The 18375-nt window shown below is 40.5% G+C and overlaps 1 protein-coding gene across 1 annotated transcript in view; it reads right to left on the reverse strand.

Annotated features, from left to right (window-relative positions):
- LOC306968184 (general transcription factor IIF subunit 2-like) overlaps positions 1-18375 on the reverse strand; it is a gene marked incomplete at its 5' end in the record, with an annotated part of 63952 nt that overhangs the window by 9780 nt on the left and 35797 nt on the right. Inside the window, one exon of the mRNA XM_079563506.1 lies at positions 4153-4234. Coding sequence (XP_079419632.1) covers positions 4153-4234 — 82 coding nt within the window. The remainder of the gene's footprint in view (positions 1-4152; positions 4235-18375) is intronic.

The raw sequence follows: 18375 nt of genomic DNA on the forward strand, positions 1-18375 counted from the left end.
CTTGTTACAAATGATTAAACCTTGCACTTTAATGTGTAATTACCTGTAGTTACATGTGTAATGATGACTCATTCTTGATCCCTGTACATACACATGAAACTTGGGTGCTGTAACCTGAAGTGTTAGCTAATTCTCTTATCATAAAAATATACAAACTATGCCCTGGTGTAGGTCTTGTATCATTTTTTATGCCAAATCTGATAAAAGCCTGTCAGTTTATTCAGAATTTGGAGTCAATAAAAAATGGTTGGTTTTGTCCATGAAGATGCCAGCCTGTGTAACTCATTAAAAGGATGTTTTAATCAAATAAAAACATATATGATTGTTATATTGTACCAGAATCGACATTAGCTTGAACACTCATCACTATGACAATGCATTTATCTTTGAACCTGGCAGGATGGAGAATTTGTCAGCTGCTGCCCGTCCAAATGGAAAATTACAGATCTGGGCAAACAGTCGGTCACGTTTTTAATATATAAAAAGAAAAAGAAAATCTCCAATTTCAACATTTTGTGGGCTATCCTGAACACAGTCTGCACAAGTTGATCGAGCAACTAGCTCAAGGTCCGTCCAAGACGGAGTTATGCAAAGTTTTATTCTACGAGGGAGGCAACTATCTCGGTTGCGATGGAAACTGAAACTGAAGGTTTTTGCTCAGACAGACACTGCTGCTCTCAGTGGGAGCTCTCTGCTTCACTGTACGGACAAAAGCACAAGGCAAAACTACTCAATTTAATTACACTTTAGAGCGAATGGTTGCCAAAGTAACAGCAGTTCATCCAGAACTAATGCCACTTCTCATCACCTTTCAATGCCAGGTTGGATCTAATTGAGGGCTCACTCTAAAACAAGTACAGGTGCTTAGATGTACATTACACTGTAATGGAGGAATTTGTTTTAATACAATCAAATTTGCCAGCTGCACGAGTCCATTAACTCTTGTTTCCAAGCAGAAACATCGGAGACAATTAGCCGGGCCATCCAGAACACTCACCTCTATTTAATATGAACGATCAGAAAGTGGGTCTGGCTGGTCAGGCTACGAGAGAATCCTTCCTGTCCATCCCAATTCTTCACATGAATTCATTATAAGCAGGTTCTGCGCACGAGTACAGCTTTATAAGAGGGCAAAGTAAATCAGGGCAGACCGCCAAAATTACATTACACCAACTTAGGTTCTTAAGTCCGCATTAAAGCAATGGATGAAAATACGCAATGTAATATTATAATATATTATATTATATTATATTATATCTAAACTTGTAATTACAGAATGTGATGGCAAAATAAATGTACCCTACTACAAGAGAAATAAATCGGTTACCCATCTTTGAAGTCAAATACTCGTTTGCATGCACTGAATTTACTGGTTAAAGTTTGTCTATGCAGTTTATATTTCAATATTTTTATTTATACTTTTAACGTTTTTATATTCATTGTATAAGATACGTCAGTTACTATTACTTGCACATTTTCCTGTCTATTAGCACGCCTGAGAGCTGAGAAGTGAATTTCTCCATTGTGAGATCAATAAAGTCCTATATCTACATTAAGAGAAATATTACGACATCAGCTACAGCAACTTTTAAGATATTTTTTTTTACATTATTTGTTTAATTAAGTGTTGATGAACCATTTCTTTCAAAGAATAAAGATATTCTGATATTAGTCTTGAAGGATGCAATCCCAAGTCATTTAAGCGAAGAGGTCTGCTTGGACATTGATATCAGACGTCAATAATAAATCTATTATACAAGATCAAATGTTGGCATCAAACTCTCCAAAAAGTAGAAACTAACCTCAGTGAAGTTGGTGGCTGAGATATAAAAGCCCGACTAAAGGTTCAGACATGACTTGCCGATTCATTTCCACGACGCACTGGTGCAGGTCCGTGTTCTCCGAGTGACTTTAGTTTAATCTCTTAACAGTGCACATTTCACAATCTTCTGAAAGCAGCTTTGAGTTCAACTGTCCACAAACTTTGATAGAAAAACCTTTGCTGTTTTCACCTTGATCTTAATGACATTTTTCTGAGCTAGAGGCTGAATCGATACACAATTATCTCTCAGACTTTTTTTTCCCTTTACTACGACTGTTGTTTATACCTCTGTGGCAGCTGCGTCTTTTGGTTACGGTTGCCATGGCGAATCTTTATCTCGTTCTGCATTGGGAACGGTTTGGGTTCGGCCCAGCGCACATCGCAGACCAGCCGCTACAGTGATTGAACGGCTCCTTTATCTCTTCGCTTTAAGGCACAGACTCAGGCACATTTTGTTCACCGTTGAATCCCAATGTTGGCTTTTCCTCCCAAGTAAACTGGGGTCGAACAATATATTGCAGATGTATCTAAAGGACAATCTTTAAATTAAATGACCAAATAATAGTTCTCGTTCAGCCCTGGTTTAGTTTGTATACGGTCTTCTTTATAATCTGTCAGACATAAGCCTTCATACAAATTGCATATGGCATGTTTTCCTTCTCAGTGCTTGCAGCTCTAGAGTAAACTGTGCTGTGCTTTTGCCTTGGGAGACACTGAAGAGCTGCATCTGCCACAGTCATGTAGTTGCTATAGCTACTGTCCAATACCTCAAACTAATTTTAATAGAAAACAGGAGAGTGGTGGGAGCAGGTAAGAGGCTCTAAATGTTTACTGTACACACACAAACAGCGCGCGGTCGTCACATCCAAACTTTGAACTTTGGAAATTATTCATCGCACTTAAACCGAGTGGATTGCGTGCAATGAAATTTCGAGAGACCTTTTTTAGGAAACTAATTTAGCCCTGGCGCTTTTATGAGCTGCATGAGTGGTTTGTTATGTCACAATATTGTGGTGCCAGAACTTTCTGCCATGACTAATACATTCACATACAAAAGTACGCCGCTCAAATCTCGTTCCGTGTACCTGTCAACAAACTTTGTACCTTAACGTGAAGCTTTAAGTTCAGCGCGCCGCGCATACTAGTGCAACATAATAATGTTAAAGGTCCAATTTGCAATGTGTTGTTTAACAAACAAAGAGAAAGTTTTGGGCGAACACAAATTAGTATACAACAGAATGCAGAGAAATGAGCTTTTACCCACTGCTTATCCAAGTTTGCCCGCCCACTTCGAGACTATAAACTTTAACACAGAGCACTTGTTAAATATCCATGCAATTATACGATGTACTGTATATTGCACAAATGCTGCATGGGAGTGATGTGGGTGTTGACTTCACATGCATATTCATTTCCATTTTGCCTGAGCGGACAATATCCTTTACTTTTTATTATTCTATGTTGATTTGAGGTCTCACGCTGTTTATATTTAAAGTAAATGACCCAAATCAAAGTTTTTGCCCTGTTTTTGCCCTGTATATTTCATATGTGGTACAAAAGTATTCAATGCGCATTCAATCTTTTGCTGTGTGACTTTAGTGAGAAAAGCCGGGGTGAATTCATCTGACTTGCACGTCATTGATACACTACAAATGTCAACCACCACAATCTCCTTTTATCAAATCTGTACCAGACATCGCTGCCATTACCTTAAAAACTGGCTCTACTCTTTCTTAAAACAATCAGGTTGTAAGCTATTTCTCAATCTTATTTTATTCTTTTGCCTAACAAAAAAATAAGAGGGCGTTATGCTTTTTTTTGAGGAATTTGGAAATAAAATCAAGCACATCTTTATAACCATATTAAACTTTGTTGGTGAGACAAGATATCCAGTAGTGTTGCGTCCTCGTATCCACGCATTCTCTCGTAAGCCTTGCGGCGTTGTGGCTGTAGTGAACTATGGCGAGGGTTTTTGCTTCACGATGAAAGGATGAAACTTAGCAAGATATTGAGGGGCGAGGAAAGCATTTTCTGGTAACACAGCTCCAGGAGCTGCTTGGGAAAAGGAGGCTATTGAGAGCTGTCGCCGCACTGCTAAGAACAGGCACTGGAAAAGATTCAAAGATCATTCAAAGAGGGTCGAGAAACAGCTCCTGATATGTTTGTGATGAGAGAACAACATTATAACATGGGCAAAAGCTTTAAAAAGTGGATTTTGCACAATACCGCCCTTTAAAATGTCCTATCATGTCAAACTTTCTTCGGCCCATGCTCTTGTGTCCAGAGTGTCCAGAGTGTCTAGAGTGTCCACAGCGGCTGAGTTGACTCACTTCTTCAGCTTCATATAGTTGTCATTGACGACTGGCCTGCACTCAGCGCGGTGCACCACCATCCCCTCCAGGCTGATCGCATCTGCAACAAAGACAGTGACTCAAAGCTCACAGTTCACCACAGACAAACAATACCATACAGCACAACACAATACAACAATGCATTCAGAGTGACGCACATGGGCTCGTAACATGCGGCGCGGCACAAAAGATCTCTGAAGAACATTGTAGGGCTTTGATTGTGGCTTCTGGTGGCTGGGAAACTGCTACTTTATATACAGTGGATTTAATCATTTCTACTTTGTTATGTATGACACTTGATACTTTTCTATTGGAAAAAATTCAACACTAATTACCCTTATATAATACACCAAACAACATTCTACTGTATTGTAAAATTGTATCAGTGACGTGACACTTCCTAAGACGTAGTATTTCTCGTTGAGTTCTTCCTTCTCTATTTTTAAGTTATGCAATAATTGTACATATAACCCTTGCCCTCAATTTTGTATTAATTCCTTTCTTTGATTAATCTGCATATATATTCAATACAATAACCATTCTGTTTTGCAATTCCAGCGACTCGCAATGAGTTCTTTATGTAATTCTATAGCTAACCTTGGGTTTCTTTAACCTTAAATCATCTTTCTTGCATTTAACAGTATTCACCTTATTCCGGAGGCTCGCATGGGCGCCGCCATGAATTGTGGCCGCTCATTTTCTCCTATCTTTTAACATGGGGCTGGAGAAGTCCACATAAAATCAGTCACTACACGAAAACGAAGCCGTTTTCCGGCCGCGCAGAGAAACGGTGCAGTGTTGAGATGTTGGTGCAAATGAACATTGGACATTTTACACAAATCAATCGACTAAACATCAGATTTGAGCGGAGAATATTTTCCCTCGATCTCCGTTTAAATGAACGGGCTTCGCGCTCGACCGGAAGTGTCAGGACAACGGAAGCGCCGAGACAAAGCAAAAAGAGAATACTATTAAACATAATCGTACAATCCATCCATTTTCTTCCGCTTTATCTGGGACTGGGGCACGGAGGCAGCAGTCTGAGTATGTCCAGACTTCTCGATCCATGCAGACCTCCTCCAGTTGTTCCGGGGAAACCCAGAGGTGACACTAGGCCAGCTCACAGACATACAGAGGGGAAAAAAAGTATTTGGTCAGTTTCACATAGACATTCTATTGGATTTTGGCCAAATACTTTTTTTTCCCCACTGTACAATGGATGGTGAACATCTATACACCGCTACACTTTATCCACATTTTGTTACAGCGTCATTATACAATTGATGAAACTTTTTATTTTTTTTATCTCATCAATCGAAACACAATACCCCATAATGACGACGTGTATTAAATGTATTGTGTCAACGTATTAAAAATATATTAATACTGCATCCTTTTTCCACTGATCGTCCTTGAGATGCTTCGACAAACTGATCCGACCTGTGCTAAATAAAATCATTGGACTTGATTTGGAAACTCACAGACTTATCTACTTTAGGTCCCACAGCAGACCGTGCATGTCAGAGCAGAAACTAAGCCCTGAAGTCAAAGGAATTGTCGACCTGCGAAACAGGTTTGTATCGAGGCATAGATCTGGGCAAGGGACGGGTATGCCTTTCCAAATCAAGTCCAATGAATTTAATTTAGCACCGGTGGACTCCAGGAGAATTGCAGAAGCACCTCAAGGACGATCAGTGGAAAAAGGATGGTCCTGATGCACATGCAATATTACAGTTTTATTTTTAATCCATGTGTAAAACATTCTAAAACTTAATAACTTTTAGTGATTTTTTTGATGACTATTCCAAAAAATTGTCACATGATGTTACTGTGACGTCAGCTGATTTACACAGGTTTTGGCGCGATTTTCCTACCAGTCGATGTAGGACAACAGCATGAAAAAAAACACACTGGTCTGATTTAGAAGAAACAGTTTACAAATACACTGTTAACTGTTAAACACATCCCACTTGAGAGATTCATATTCCGTACTGTCTGCATAACACCAAAAAAACAGTGTGAATTTTTTTCCCTTCATTTTTAGAATGGGCTTTTATTAGTATGACTCAAGAAAAAAAATCACACTTTATCAGACCAGATTTTGCAGTAGCGATTAAATGTGAAATGTTCAAGCCAAGGGGCAACATCATTTCAGTATATATTTCTTCTTTTCCCCCTATACTAACACCATGTAGATTGTAGAGGCTTGTATCTAAAGCAGGGGCTCTCTTCGGGACCGGTGACCCCTCACTGTCCCCTGAACATCCTCCACACCCAACCACTTGAAACCAAACTTAAGAGAAGACGTATAGTTCTGAGTAAATTTGCTCCATCACATTTTTTTTAAGTGAGAGGTAATACACAGGTATAAAGATGGGTATATAAGATATAAAGTGCATATTTACATAAGTGAGGAGGACACAGGACACAATAGAAGAGACAAATGGGGTACATATGGGTTGCATGACATGAAAGGGGTATGATCATGTGTGATCATATGTCGTCACTACATTGACACTCCGAGCTCCCCCTTCCTCTTCTTCCTCCCCCCTACTTGTCTGTCCGTTTATCTTCCTCCCCTCTCTCACCCCCGCCAGAGACCTGGAGTGCTCGAGGCCCCCCCCCCCCAACATCCACCCCAGCCCCAAGGCCAAAACCAGACCAGGGGCAATCCACCACACGGAGCCTTCAACCCCAGCCCTAGCTTTAGTTTTCTTCCCTTTCCCATGTTTTGTACCTGGATTGGTGTGCAGTGCATTAAAAAAAGCATCTTTTTTATTTGCTCCATCATTAATTTAGAGCATTTAAGAATATATTGTTACGAAATGTATTTGAGATTCAGATTGAGAACCACTGACCTAAGGAAGAGCACTTTTACTGATTTGCTGATTGTGGCCCGACTCAAAACTCTACTCCTGTTTTTTTTTTGTTGTTGATGATTTTCTCTTTGATAAATCTCTGTCTATCCCTCCAAGTATTTAATGATTTCCACAGTTGAAATACATGGAAATGGCTGGTCCAGTTGGTGAGCGTTGGTGTGGGTTTGGCAGAGTCTCGCTCCATTGTGCATTGTTCTGTCATTGGCACCAGCTTCACAGTGGACACAGAAAACGCCCCGAAGCCTCTCCACTGTTCACCCTTTCGCAAAACACCACTTCAAAAGAGCCGAGACAGAGGAAGTGTGTCTGCTGCTGGGTCAGAACTAGTTCATTTCAGTTCATTTCTTTAGTCTTCGACGAAAGAAAATCATGTCTTGAAAACTTGGTGCAAAAATCCGTCGTTAAAAAGAGAACAATCAAAAATGCATGTATGAAATAGGCTGCAGCAGAGGGACGGCAGCCTGCTGGGTGAAGCTCTTTCAGTCAGTTGGAACTGGACCAAATTGAGGCGATGTCCACGGCAAGACAAAACGGTGTAGTTTCAGAAATGTTCTCTATAAACACGGAGCCAGCTCAGTAAATTTGCGTGTCCACTTGAAGCCAGTCATGTGTAAAACGAAACAAGACTGTAGATAGTGCAAACCATAAGCAATGCACAGGAAAACTACAGAAGAGACAAGGTGAATTTAGATTTCAGATCTTGCGCAGAAAGCAGAAATAGTGTCAGTGACCGCACTTATGAAGCCTAGGCGTTAATTCAACCTGGGAGACGATTTTCAGCATCACATACCTCCAGCCAATGATCGCTTCCGAGAGGGCCACACCTCAGCCATCAGCGTAAGAGCCGCACCTCCATAGCAGCCAATCATCGCCCTCGTTCCCGCTTTTAAGCCCCAGCAATCATAGTTCGTTCGCTTCCCAGCTGCGCTGCGACCCGCCTCCACCCCATCTCCGCCTCTTCCATCCACGGCTTCTACCTGCTGCAGCTTCACGGGTCTTCCATACCACCACCAGTGTCCAGGCTCCGGGGGAAGACATCCCTAAGTCATACATCGATGTCTACCGTCGGGTCTGATCGCCAAAACTAATATACATGTCAATAAATCTTCCTAATCACTGCTTTTGTCTGTTTGAGTCTATCCAGGTTGAATTATTGTGAGTCCAAACACGGACTGAATGGAAGCTAGTGTGTTTCTCCTTGTCACCTGTGGCAAACTCATTATAAGGTCAGTAAATTATGGAAAACATGTAAACACTGGCGCTGTGATGCCATCATTTTATTTCAAGTCGCAGAAAGGACGTAACAATGGAGCCATGTAACGTTTTTTTTTTTAGATCTTTACACTCTGGGACCTAGTTTGGAAAATGTTGGTTTACAAGCACTGGTTTCGTGTGGATTGCTAACATTTTTTTGGCTTGACTTCATGTTGACATGAGTCTGAGACTGAGTATTTGCCTTGATTAACAACTGAAAAGGCTCTGAGGCAGCCTGCATGGATCTCCCTCTTCCCTCTGCCACAAGAAAGCCAGTCAAACGGGTACAGTCCAGATCATTGTTTTATACACAGTCCATTGAAAAGAGCGCAGTCCAGCTTGATGTCCAAAGAGCGTACTTTGGACATCATATACTTTAGATAGCTCTGTAATTTTATCTGTTTCCTGTCATGCTGAAATGCCCAACATTTTTACTTTACCAAAAAGATAAATCACAAAGGCTGCCAATTATCTAAACAACAACATCTCCTACCTCTACATAGGATCTGGTACGGGATACTGATCGCATTTGCAAATCTAATCAGAAAATACTTCTATATTCCAAAATCCCTCAAGCCTTGTCAGTAAGCAGGTGGCCTTAAACGGCTCATCTAAAGTGGGACACAAGACAAACAAAATCTGATAACGTTTCAGGATCTCAATGAAGAAGGAACCTTCAGAGAATATGCAACACTTTTCTATGTCGTTTTACATTTGCCCCTCACAGAGAATGGCTTTTGTCTGCCGTTGGATTGCGGGGGAGCGATCTGCCGAGAGAGGAAGGAGAAGAAAAGAACATTTAGTTAAATAAGACGTCTCTTCATCTGCAGCCGTTTCAAGTGGAGTTTGCCCTGGAGTTTTGTTCTTTAGCTTGGCGAGGCTCAAACAGAACAAAGGTCTTTGAAAGCTTAAGACGGCCAATGTTCACTTGATTATGGATGGTTCATAATAGGCAGATGAACAAAAGGTCGTGACTGGGATTCGGAATCTGAAAATAAAAAGGAGGCCACAAAAGTAATTTACAGTTCAGGAGGGCTCGATAATTGACCTCATTTCAAAAAAGGATCATCGTTTGCAGACTCAATTTTGACTGGAGCTGGTACAGTCGACGTATTAAACAAATCTAAAGTTCATGTCAGAGGCAAATAGTTTCACCTCAAAACCATGTCCGGATGACTACTTTTTGAAGTTCACTCAGAGGACTGAGGGAATACATAAATCACTCAAAAATTTCTAAATAGAAATCACATGCCACAGAAGGCCGTCTTTGAAGTCTTATTGATACCTTTTACTTTTTAGTGTGAGTGAGTCAATAGTTTATTTCAAAGTCAAGCAACTGGAAATGCTCTTGATATTTACTTTTTCAAATAGGGGTTCACCAAAATATTGATTATGTAATATATTCGCAATATTTCCCATCATGATACCGATACTTCCAATGCTTCCATGAGATGCATATGAGGCTCCAGAGCACTGCTTTCAAAACATGAGAGGATTCAGTGGGCAAGTGCTGCCAGGACAGTAGATGACAGCTCTAACCCTTTGCCCCTGGTCCAACAAACAGTCACGTAAATTATCTGTAACAATTGTTATGTGCAACATATTGTAATATAGTATATTGCCTTACATCAATATATGATGTGTTATCATGTATCAAATCATGAAATAGCTTACATAACATCTAATTCCAAAACCGTTTATTAAAAAAAATGTGTTATTTGTTGTTAACATGCCACGCTGGATTACAAGATAAAATAAGATAATCCTTTATTGATTTCACGATGGGGGAATTCACTTGTTACATTCGGCTCTCAAGAAAACACTCAGGGTGTGCAAAATAGGCAGGAATAGAAGTACCTTATGTACAATGAGTAAAAACAAAAATCTTAAAGGGGCAAAAATATAAACAATAAGAAAATAAAAATAAAACCTAACAAATAGCCACATAGCCACTTGACCCGCCGTCCCATTCTCGCACTCACACAAGACTATGAACCATCTCGGGTCCCTAGAACCTCAGGGAAGGGTCTCCTGGTGGTTCCCAGAGTCAATAATAAACACGGTGAGGCTGTGTTTCAGTTAAATGCAGCTAAAATCTGGAACGGTCTTCACGAGGATGTGAGACAGGCCTCAACTCTGACAATGTTCAAATCCAGGCTGAAAACAGTTCTATTTACCCATGCATATGACTGAAAGTATTTTATCTGCACTCTTACCTTTTACTGTAATTGATCAATTTTATGTTGATGTTCTTGTTGATTGGATCTGTTTTCTTGTAATTTTATGCAACTGTGAAGCACTTTGAATTGCCTTGTGTATGAATTGTGCTCTACAAATAAACTAGCCTTGCCTTCATCAAGGTAGGAAGAGTTGTTTTTATATGTGCTATATAAATAACTTTGATTTGATTTGTAGTTGTGTTTGAGTTCCATCCAATGAGAGTATATATAATATTTCTATCCTACTTAGAAATACAGATTATGGATTATAGATGGTTCATAATAGGCAGATGAACAAAAGGTCAGAGGTTAGACATGGCATCTGAAAATAAAAACTAGGCCACAAAAGTAATTCACAGTTCAGGAGGGCTCCATAATTGACAGACCTCATTTCTACAAAAGGATCATCGTTTACAGACCCCCTTTAGGTTGGATCTGGTACATTTGACGGATTCAACGATTCATAAGTTGTTGAATACATCTCTTTCTGTCTGTCTGTTTTATACATGTTCTTTTATGGACCTTTTAGAGTCTGAAATAAAGATTGATTGAGATTAACTGAAGGGAAATGCTTCATTTATTCAGGGATAACTTGAACTAATCCAGCAGCAGCAAACCCGGTCACTACGGTAACCACCACATGCTGCTCGGCACTGAACGCTCCGTCAGCTCCCTCGAGTGTCTTGGAGCGGAGAGTCACAGATCTCACTAATGTTCATCTTTGCCTTTCCTACAAATGGAGGCAATTATGTGCAATCATTGGCGGGCGAGTGCCAGAGCTCTCGCTGGCAGAGAGTCTCAAACACGCCCACCCACGGGGCATGTGTGCGACTCCTCAGAAGGCCAGCCCATTTAACCAGGGTCAATGCCAGCAGGAGATAACTGTGGTGCTGCATGTCCAAGTGACACTTTTGGCATTTCATAGCCAAGTTATATCATCAAAACCTGCATGCAGGTAAAAGAGGGGAGGGATAGATTTAGAGGTATCTGTTTTATTGTAAAGATGTTTTGATCTTTTTGAATACTGTACTCCTTTGAGCAGGTGTCAATATGCGATATAGCCATGAATAGTAGGGATGCACTGATACCACCTTTTCTAAAACTGATACGAGTACTTGCCGATTCCGAATACCGATACGAGTACAAGACAATTTCTTCAACATACTTTTTTGAAGTGAATAGACGGTTTACAGACTGACTTTTTCATAGCAGATTGGTAAGTAATTAGTTAATTTACTCATTTACATTTCCTTGAGTAAAGTAGGCTACACTTTTAAGTTATATCAGAATTGAACAGATGCCATTTCTTTTATTCAGTATTATTTATATTTTACTATTTTATTATTATAGACAGAACAGCCCATGTCCAAAAGCTCCTCAATGCTTGTGCTTTATTCATTGATCTATTTTTATTTAACAATAGTATTGAGATGGTTACTTACTACCGCAACTAAACGGTCTCTTTTCACCTTTACTTCAACTCCATGTAGGTTTTCTCATGTGTTTATAGCAACTTAGCCAGTAGCTACAACATTTTGATCGTTTTGCTGCAGCTCACTTTTGCTCAATATGGACATTTTGTATCTCTGTATTTTGGATTATCTGAGTACTTTTTAGCTAGTTGAATAGTTAGATGAATAAGCCCCTGGGCATAAAACAGCATAAGGGTCGCCAGATCTGTTAGCCGCGTGTTAGCGGCTAGTTAGCAACATTAGCCTCTATCTTGTAAACACTGCAGACTCCACGCTGCAGCACTAACAACATTTAGCTCTGGTTAAATCCAGCACAGACTCTGATTTAGGAAGTGTTGTCTGTAATAAAGTCAGCTCTATGTGGAATATTGTATTTCCACTAAAGAATTCTCCAGTTTGTTGCTATTTTCGTCCCGTAGGAGCGCCGGCCACACGTCAAGTGGTATCGGATTCTGATATCGAGACCTCATAAATGAGCACGAGTATCAGAACAAGTATGTGGTATCGGCCCGATACCCGATACATGTATCGGTGCATCCCTAATGAATGAATGAAGCTTGTGACAACTGACAATGCATGCAAAAATTTGGACTACTTGAACAAAGTCAAACATTTCATGAATTTTTAGATTCTTCATCAGAAAAAAGAATATCATATTGTTTGGTGTAAATGCAATATATGCATTTTGTACATTTAGATAAGTAAGCATTATGGAGACGATAAAAGACGCTTAGAACCACTTAATGAATCTGATGTTAATTTAAACCAAAAAACAAGATTTTGTTGCATTGGTAATGAATGTTTTGTTTTTTTCTTTGTATCGAGATGGAGATTTTAGTATTACGTTGACACTGTTGGTGGTAAATGTGTAGCAGTTATACCACTGAGCTACACTGCAGCTTGCTAACAGCACTCCAACAAAAGTGCGGCGGCAAAAGTGCGGCACACTCATCCCACACCATCTGCCTGTCCATCACATCGGACTAAATTACTGATGTCAAATTTTAAATTCATGAATTCAAAACAAGAGCCGTCTGCCAGACATAGTGCCACTTACCAAGACACTGCTCTAAAGGATGTCTCAGGCCGCATTAATCAATTTGCATCAAGAAGTGGCAGATGAATAGAGCAATTACTTTTAGAAAACTTCCTTAATGTGCTGTAGATTACCACACACAGACACAATCAGATATTTTTCAGCTAAATCTCGAGATGAGTGGATGTGATTAAGCCTTTACTGGACACATTAGCAGCAATGGCACAGCTCCATTTGCAGCTCCCACAAAAGCAGTGAATCTCCAGTTCATAAAGAGTAGTTTTGTTTGGCTGTTTCCAGGTTCGGCAAATGCTCAGCACAAACAAATAAAACAGCGATGAGTGGGTCTGCAAAACCCAGGGCCATCTGCTTCTGATGGAGCTGAAAACATGCCAGGCTTCGAATATGGTCCTCTCAATTTCACCTTTTTAAATAACACTCATCACGATTTAATGTTTAAAGAGAAAAGGAAGTTTAAAAACAAAGACCTGGAGAGGCACAAGCAAGTAAGTAAGTAATGCGTTCAGGTGTTGTGTTAGTCCTGAGCCGCTGCGACTGAATCCACCGCCATTGTGGGCCAACCTGATGCCTGTTTTTGGAGGTCGGGGAAACTGGAGAACCACCTTCAGTGATTCTCTGAAACGGTGCAGCGCCTCCTGGGTTTGTCCTTGTTTCAGAGCGTGGTGTCCTGCACTGGTCAGCTCCTCCACCTCCTCCTTCCTCATCCTCCTGCGCAGCTCCCTCCACTCCACAACAGTCTTTCACCATCTCCTCGTTCGTCCTTTTTTTGTTTCCTGTAGTGACTCTTGTGACGCCTCCACTGTGCTGCAGGCGTGGGGTGGGGCTTCTTGGTGCCTCTTCAGTGTCTCAGAAGAAAACATTTGTAGGTCTCAAATGTCTTTACCTCATAAGCTAACTGTTGCCAAGGGTACTGAACTCTAAAACAATTTAACTAGTGTGGTCATTCTGTTGTACTGTAGTCGAATCAGGACTAAACAAGCAGTGTTTCAGTTTTATGCTGCTGGAATCTGTAATAGTCTTCCTGTTAGTCAGGCGAGGATAATGTTAAATCCAGACAGAAATTCATCTTGTTTAACAATGTACTTACAACTGGAAGTGCTTAAAAGGAATAGGCCATGTTTTTCCATACTCAGCTATGTTCTCACTTGAGCTTAGACGATGCGTTGATGCGTACCTGTCTTGTCTGTGTGCGTGCCCATATCTCAGAATGTAAAAACGGTGGCCTGTTCCTTTAACTGCACACTCTTCTGTTCTAAAAATTCTACAACGGTAATTGTGTTTTGATTTGTTTCTTGAAATATATTTTAGGTTTATCACTGAGAATTACTTTGTGTGCCATGTCGTATAAATCCACTTGTCTTGCCTAGTATGCAGTGTATAGCGCACACAGCAACATAAATGTTATCTTGAAATATTACCATGAACTGCAGCTAAACATCTCGGCACATGTCAGAGTCATGTATGAATGCTGAGCTGAATCCACTGGAGCACAGGCAGAGCTGAGAGGGCGCGGGGGTCAGTTGTCCGCCTCCTCACGCTCCACTCGTACATCCATCTGCTCAGGGCCTCTCCTCAAAAGCCTCGACCTCCTTAATGTTAAACACCAGCCAGCCGCCCACCAGTCATCCAGCACTTTCTCCACGCAACTATTCCCTCTTCATTTACATGCAAAAGGGCTGAGAGAGTTTCGTAAGTATTGCAATTACAACCACAAGTGCGACTTATTGTACGGCAACTCTATGATCGATTTCAAATATCGACAGACAATCCTGTTCGACTTTTGAAAGTATTTTGTGTTAAATCTCATGAACCATATTAGTAAAAAGCCACATAATTGTTTTTAATGCTGATGATAATGATGGTATAATGTGATTTCTTTTACTTCCTGATGTCAATGCAATCAGCAGGCAGATTTAAACACATCCATGTGCGTCAACATTTGCTACTGCTACTGCTAAGATTCATACATTTCACAAGTTAAAGCAGACCTAATGATTGCAGCCTTTGGCAAATGAGACCACTCAAACATTCGATCCGACTGCAATTAACCTTGCAGAGCTGTACCACGCACAGGAGGCCCATGAATGCACAACACACGTCACAGACCAAACTGTGGACGCTGATCCTCGCTGCCGAGCAACCGCTGCCCTCTTCTTTCCTCCAAGGTTTTATAACATTTACTTTACAAACAGAAAGCGCAGTTACAGAGCCGCGGGCAGGACGCGTAACCCTGCACGCCTCTGCTCTCAGATCATTCACAGCTTGAAAGTTACATTTTCACAGAAGCCATTTCTCTGGCTTCTGTTCCACTCTAGAAGTATAGCAAAATGTTTAGAAAGAGTGCATGTGCCTTTAAGGAATTTAGCGAAAAGGCATTTGTGAATATTTTGTACATCCTATCTTGAACAGAAAAGCAGTCTGCAGTCAGCATGACCGCAAGATTAGACTGCATTTCATCCAATTATAATTGAGATTTAAATAGTGGCAAGCAAAACCCAAAGGCTGGAATTATTTAGGAAAAAAACACAAATAGATAAGCGCTCTTTCTCATGTGTTGAAGTTATAAGTGCCATAAACACAGTACATCATCCAAGCACCAGACAAGAAATATTTCATACAGTGACGCAATTGTGCATGACGAAATACCTTGACATTTCAGACATTTCAAAGGGTCACGTGTATAATAAAAAAATAATCGGTGGTTAGTGGAGCAAGACACAGTTTGGATCTATAATACACAGATTGCATTGTGTAGATATTTTAAATTTTTTAGAGATTCCCCTTTAACTTCTAATGCAATACACTCCTACTGGGCTGCTCTACAATGACAAAAAACAACAAACAATCTGTGAGCGAGTGGCTGGCGGTGGTCGGAGGGTCCGTGGGTGCAGGCATGTGCAGCCACATTTCTGTCAGTCTACCCCAAGGGCGAGTGTGGAGTCACCACCGAGTGTAGAGTGAATGAAAATGTGAAAAACACGAGAACAATGATTCCCTTCCCAATCTCAACAAAGCATATTTAAAATCAAGACTATTCAAATGACTATTCAAAAGAGGAGGTTTTATGCTTTTTCACTGTTTTACACTATGTTGGTTAGACAATTGATCTGAAAGAGTTGAAAACAAATATCCGGTTGTTTCACTCCCCGAATTTCACAGGATCCCCCCACAAGCCCCTCCCACTTCCCCCCCGCTCTCCTTCACTGTGCAGCTTTTTTCAATAAAGAGAGAAAAGTTCAAGTGGCTTGTGTGGCTGTAGTCAACTATGGCAAGTGTTTTTACTTCATGATGAAATGGAGCTGCTGCCGTGGTGCTAACAATGACCTCTGGGGATGATTCAAAGTTTACTCAAAAGCACATGTTTTTGATGAGAGAACAACATTGTAGCATGGTAAAAATCTCCCAAAAAATTACATAAAACTCCCACCCCCTTCCCCCAATATACGCTTTTGCAAAACAATACAAAATACAGATATTTCTCTATCATTTACATAACACATTCTTGAAAAGCAAAGAATACGGTGAAGAAAACTGTACAAAATAACCAACTCTTTCACTTCAGTTTACAACAGAACTAGACTTGAACTCAATGTTTTTCTCGATTACGTAATGTTTTACTGTTGATTATAATTAGATGAAGTGTATTACTAGTGCAGCCTTAAACTGTGAAAGGTTATTCATTCAGACTGGATGAGGATACTTAATGAATCGTTAATGAAAAGGAAGCGGACTTCTGTGTACATTTTTTTTTTCTTTTCTAACAAAGTTCACCTTTCCTAATGCATATTCATGTTGAATAAAAATCACAAGATCTCGTGGTACCTGGCACACCGTGCTGCAGCTCCAGTCTTGGCTTCCAATTTGCTTCCATTTAGTAAATACCTGATGACTGACAGGTGCGGGATGAATTATTGATACCAGACCTATAGAAACAACACTCCGTTTTCAGTTTAAGGTCAAACAGGCTTTAATGACTATCTTTAAAAAAAATATGGCAGATCCCCTGTGTAAAGCTGAACACAAACAGCGCCTGGGGTGTACACAGCCACAACAAGGAAGCAACCAGAGCAGAGGGGGCGATGATTGGATCTCCAAATATAATTTTCCATTAGAGCTCATCTGCACTAAGCCCAGAGGCTGCATCATTAAGGAAACGCAATGATTTCATTCATTAACATTGAAGTCATTTTCCGATGTCTGTTACTGAAGCCAGCCCACTCAGACTTTGGCAGGGATTAGGAGCATCCATATTCAACAAGTAGCCGCCCATGTCCCCAGAATAACTACTAGAAATCTGAGATGGGCTCTGCTTGAAATACTTCCCTCCTATTTAACCATTTTAAAAACGTTTGGCTTTTGCAACTTTTCTGCCAATGGTTGGACGAGTAGATTGATGCCACCCTCATGTTTGTGTGGTAAACACTGAGGTGCAGCCAAAAATGGACATGGATTTTATCTCAAGGCTTTACGGTGCCAGACACAAGAAACTATTTAAGATTCAGAGCGTAGGTGCCAAGGTATGATAAGACCAAAGCAACGGTTACATAAAGGAGGCATTCAATAGTTTTAAGTTGTGTGGGTGCCACAGGTCAGAATCTGTGCCAGGCCCAAGCCAGCACACTGTGGATGGGGGACTTTTTGTAACCTGTTCTAAGCTTTTTTTAATTACTTTTATGGGATGAGCAGCTCCAAAACGACAAGAAAACAGGGATGCAATGTGAAAAAGCTCAGCAATATTGTGTGGTTTTTAAACAGATACAGTACATCTTAGGGCCGGACAATTAATAGAATTTTTATCTTATCGCGATTTTAATAAAGGTCGATCGACAGGATTACTGGCCAATCCCGTTGTAGAAGAAACAGGTGTCACAGAACAGCAGGAAGCGCCCACTTGTTCTGTAAAGGCATCTGTAAAATGGGTAATACAACAAACTTATTTCATCATCTCAAGAACAATCGTCCCGCTGAACACAAAGAAAGCCTGCAAAAACGCTCGACATCTATTTTTGCCTGATGCCGCAGCACACGCTGATCAAGTCCAGAGAAATACATGAGGGAGACAATCAGGGAGACAATCTGTTAAATGTAAGAATAAAATTAGCTACAAACTGGCTTGTTTAATGGGCAAAAAAGGGACACAGAAGAGCTGTCAGAGGACCACGGAGGATATGTATGTGCATGCGGACAATAAGTTAAGGTTAAAGGGATATATACATAAGTTTAACCACAAATAAATATACAAATTAAATATTTCTTCCTCATACATGCTCAGCAATGCCCTGGTGAGTAGAGTGAGCCCTGGCCTATTCACCGCGATTGTC

This window comes from Gobius niger (assembly GCF_951799975.1).
Source record: "Gobius niger genome assembly, chromosome: 9".
Lineage (NCBI taxonomy): Eukaryota > Metazoa > Chordata > Actinopteri > Gobiiformes > Gobiidae > Gobius > Gobius niger.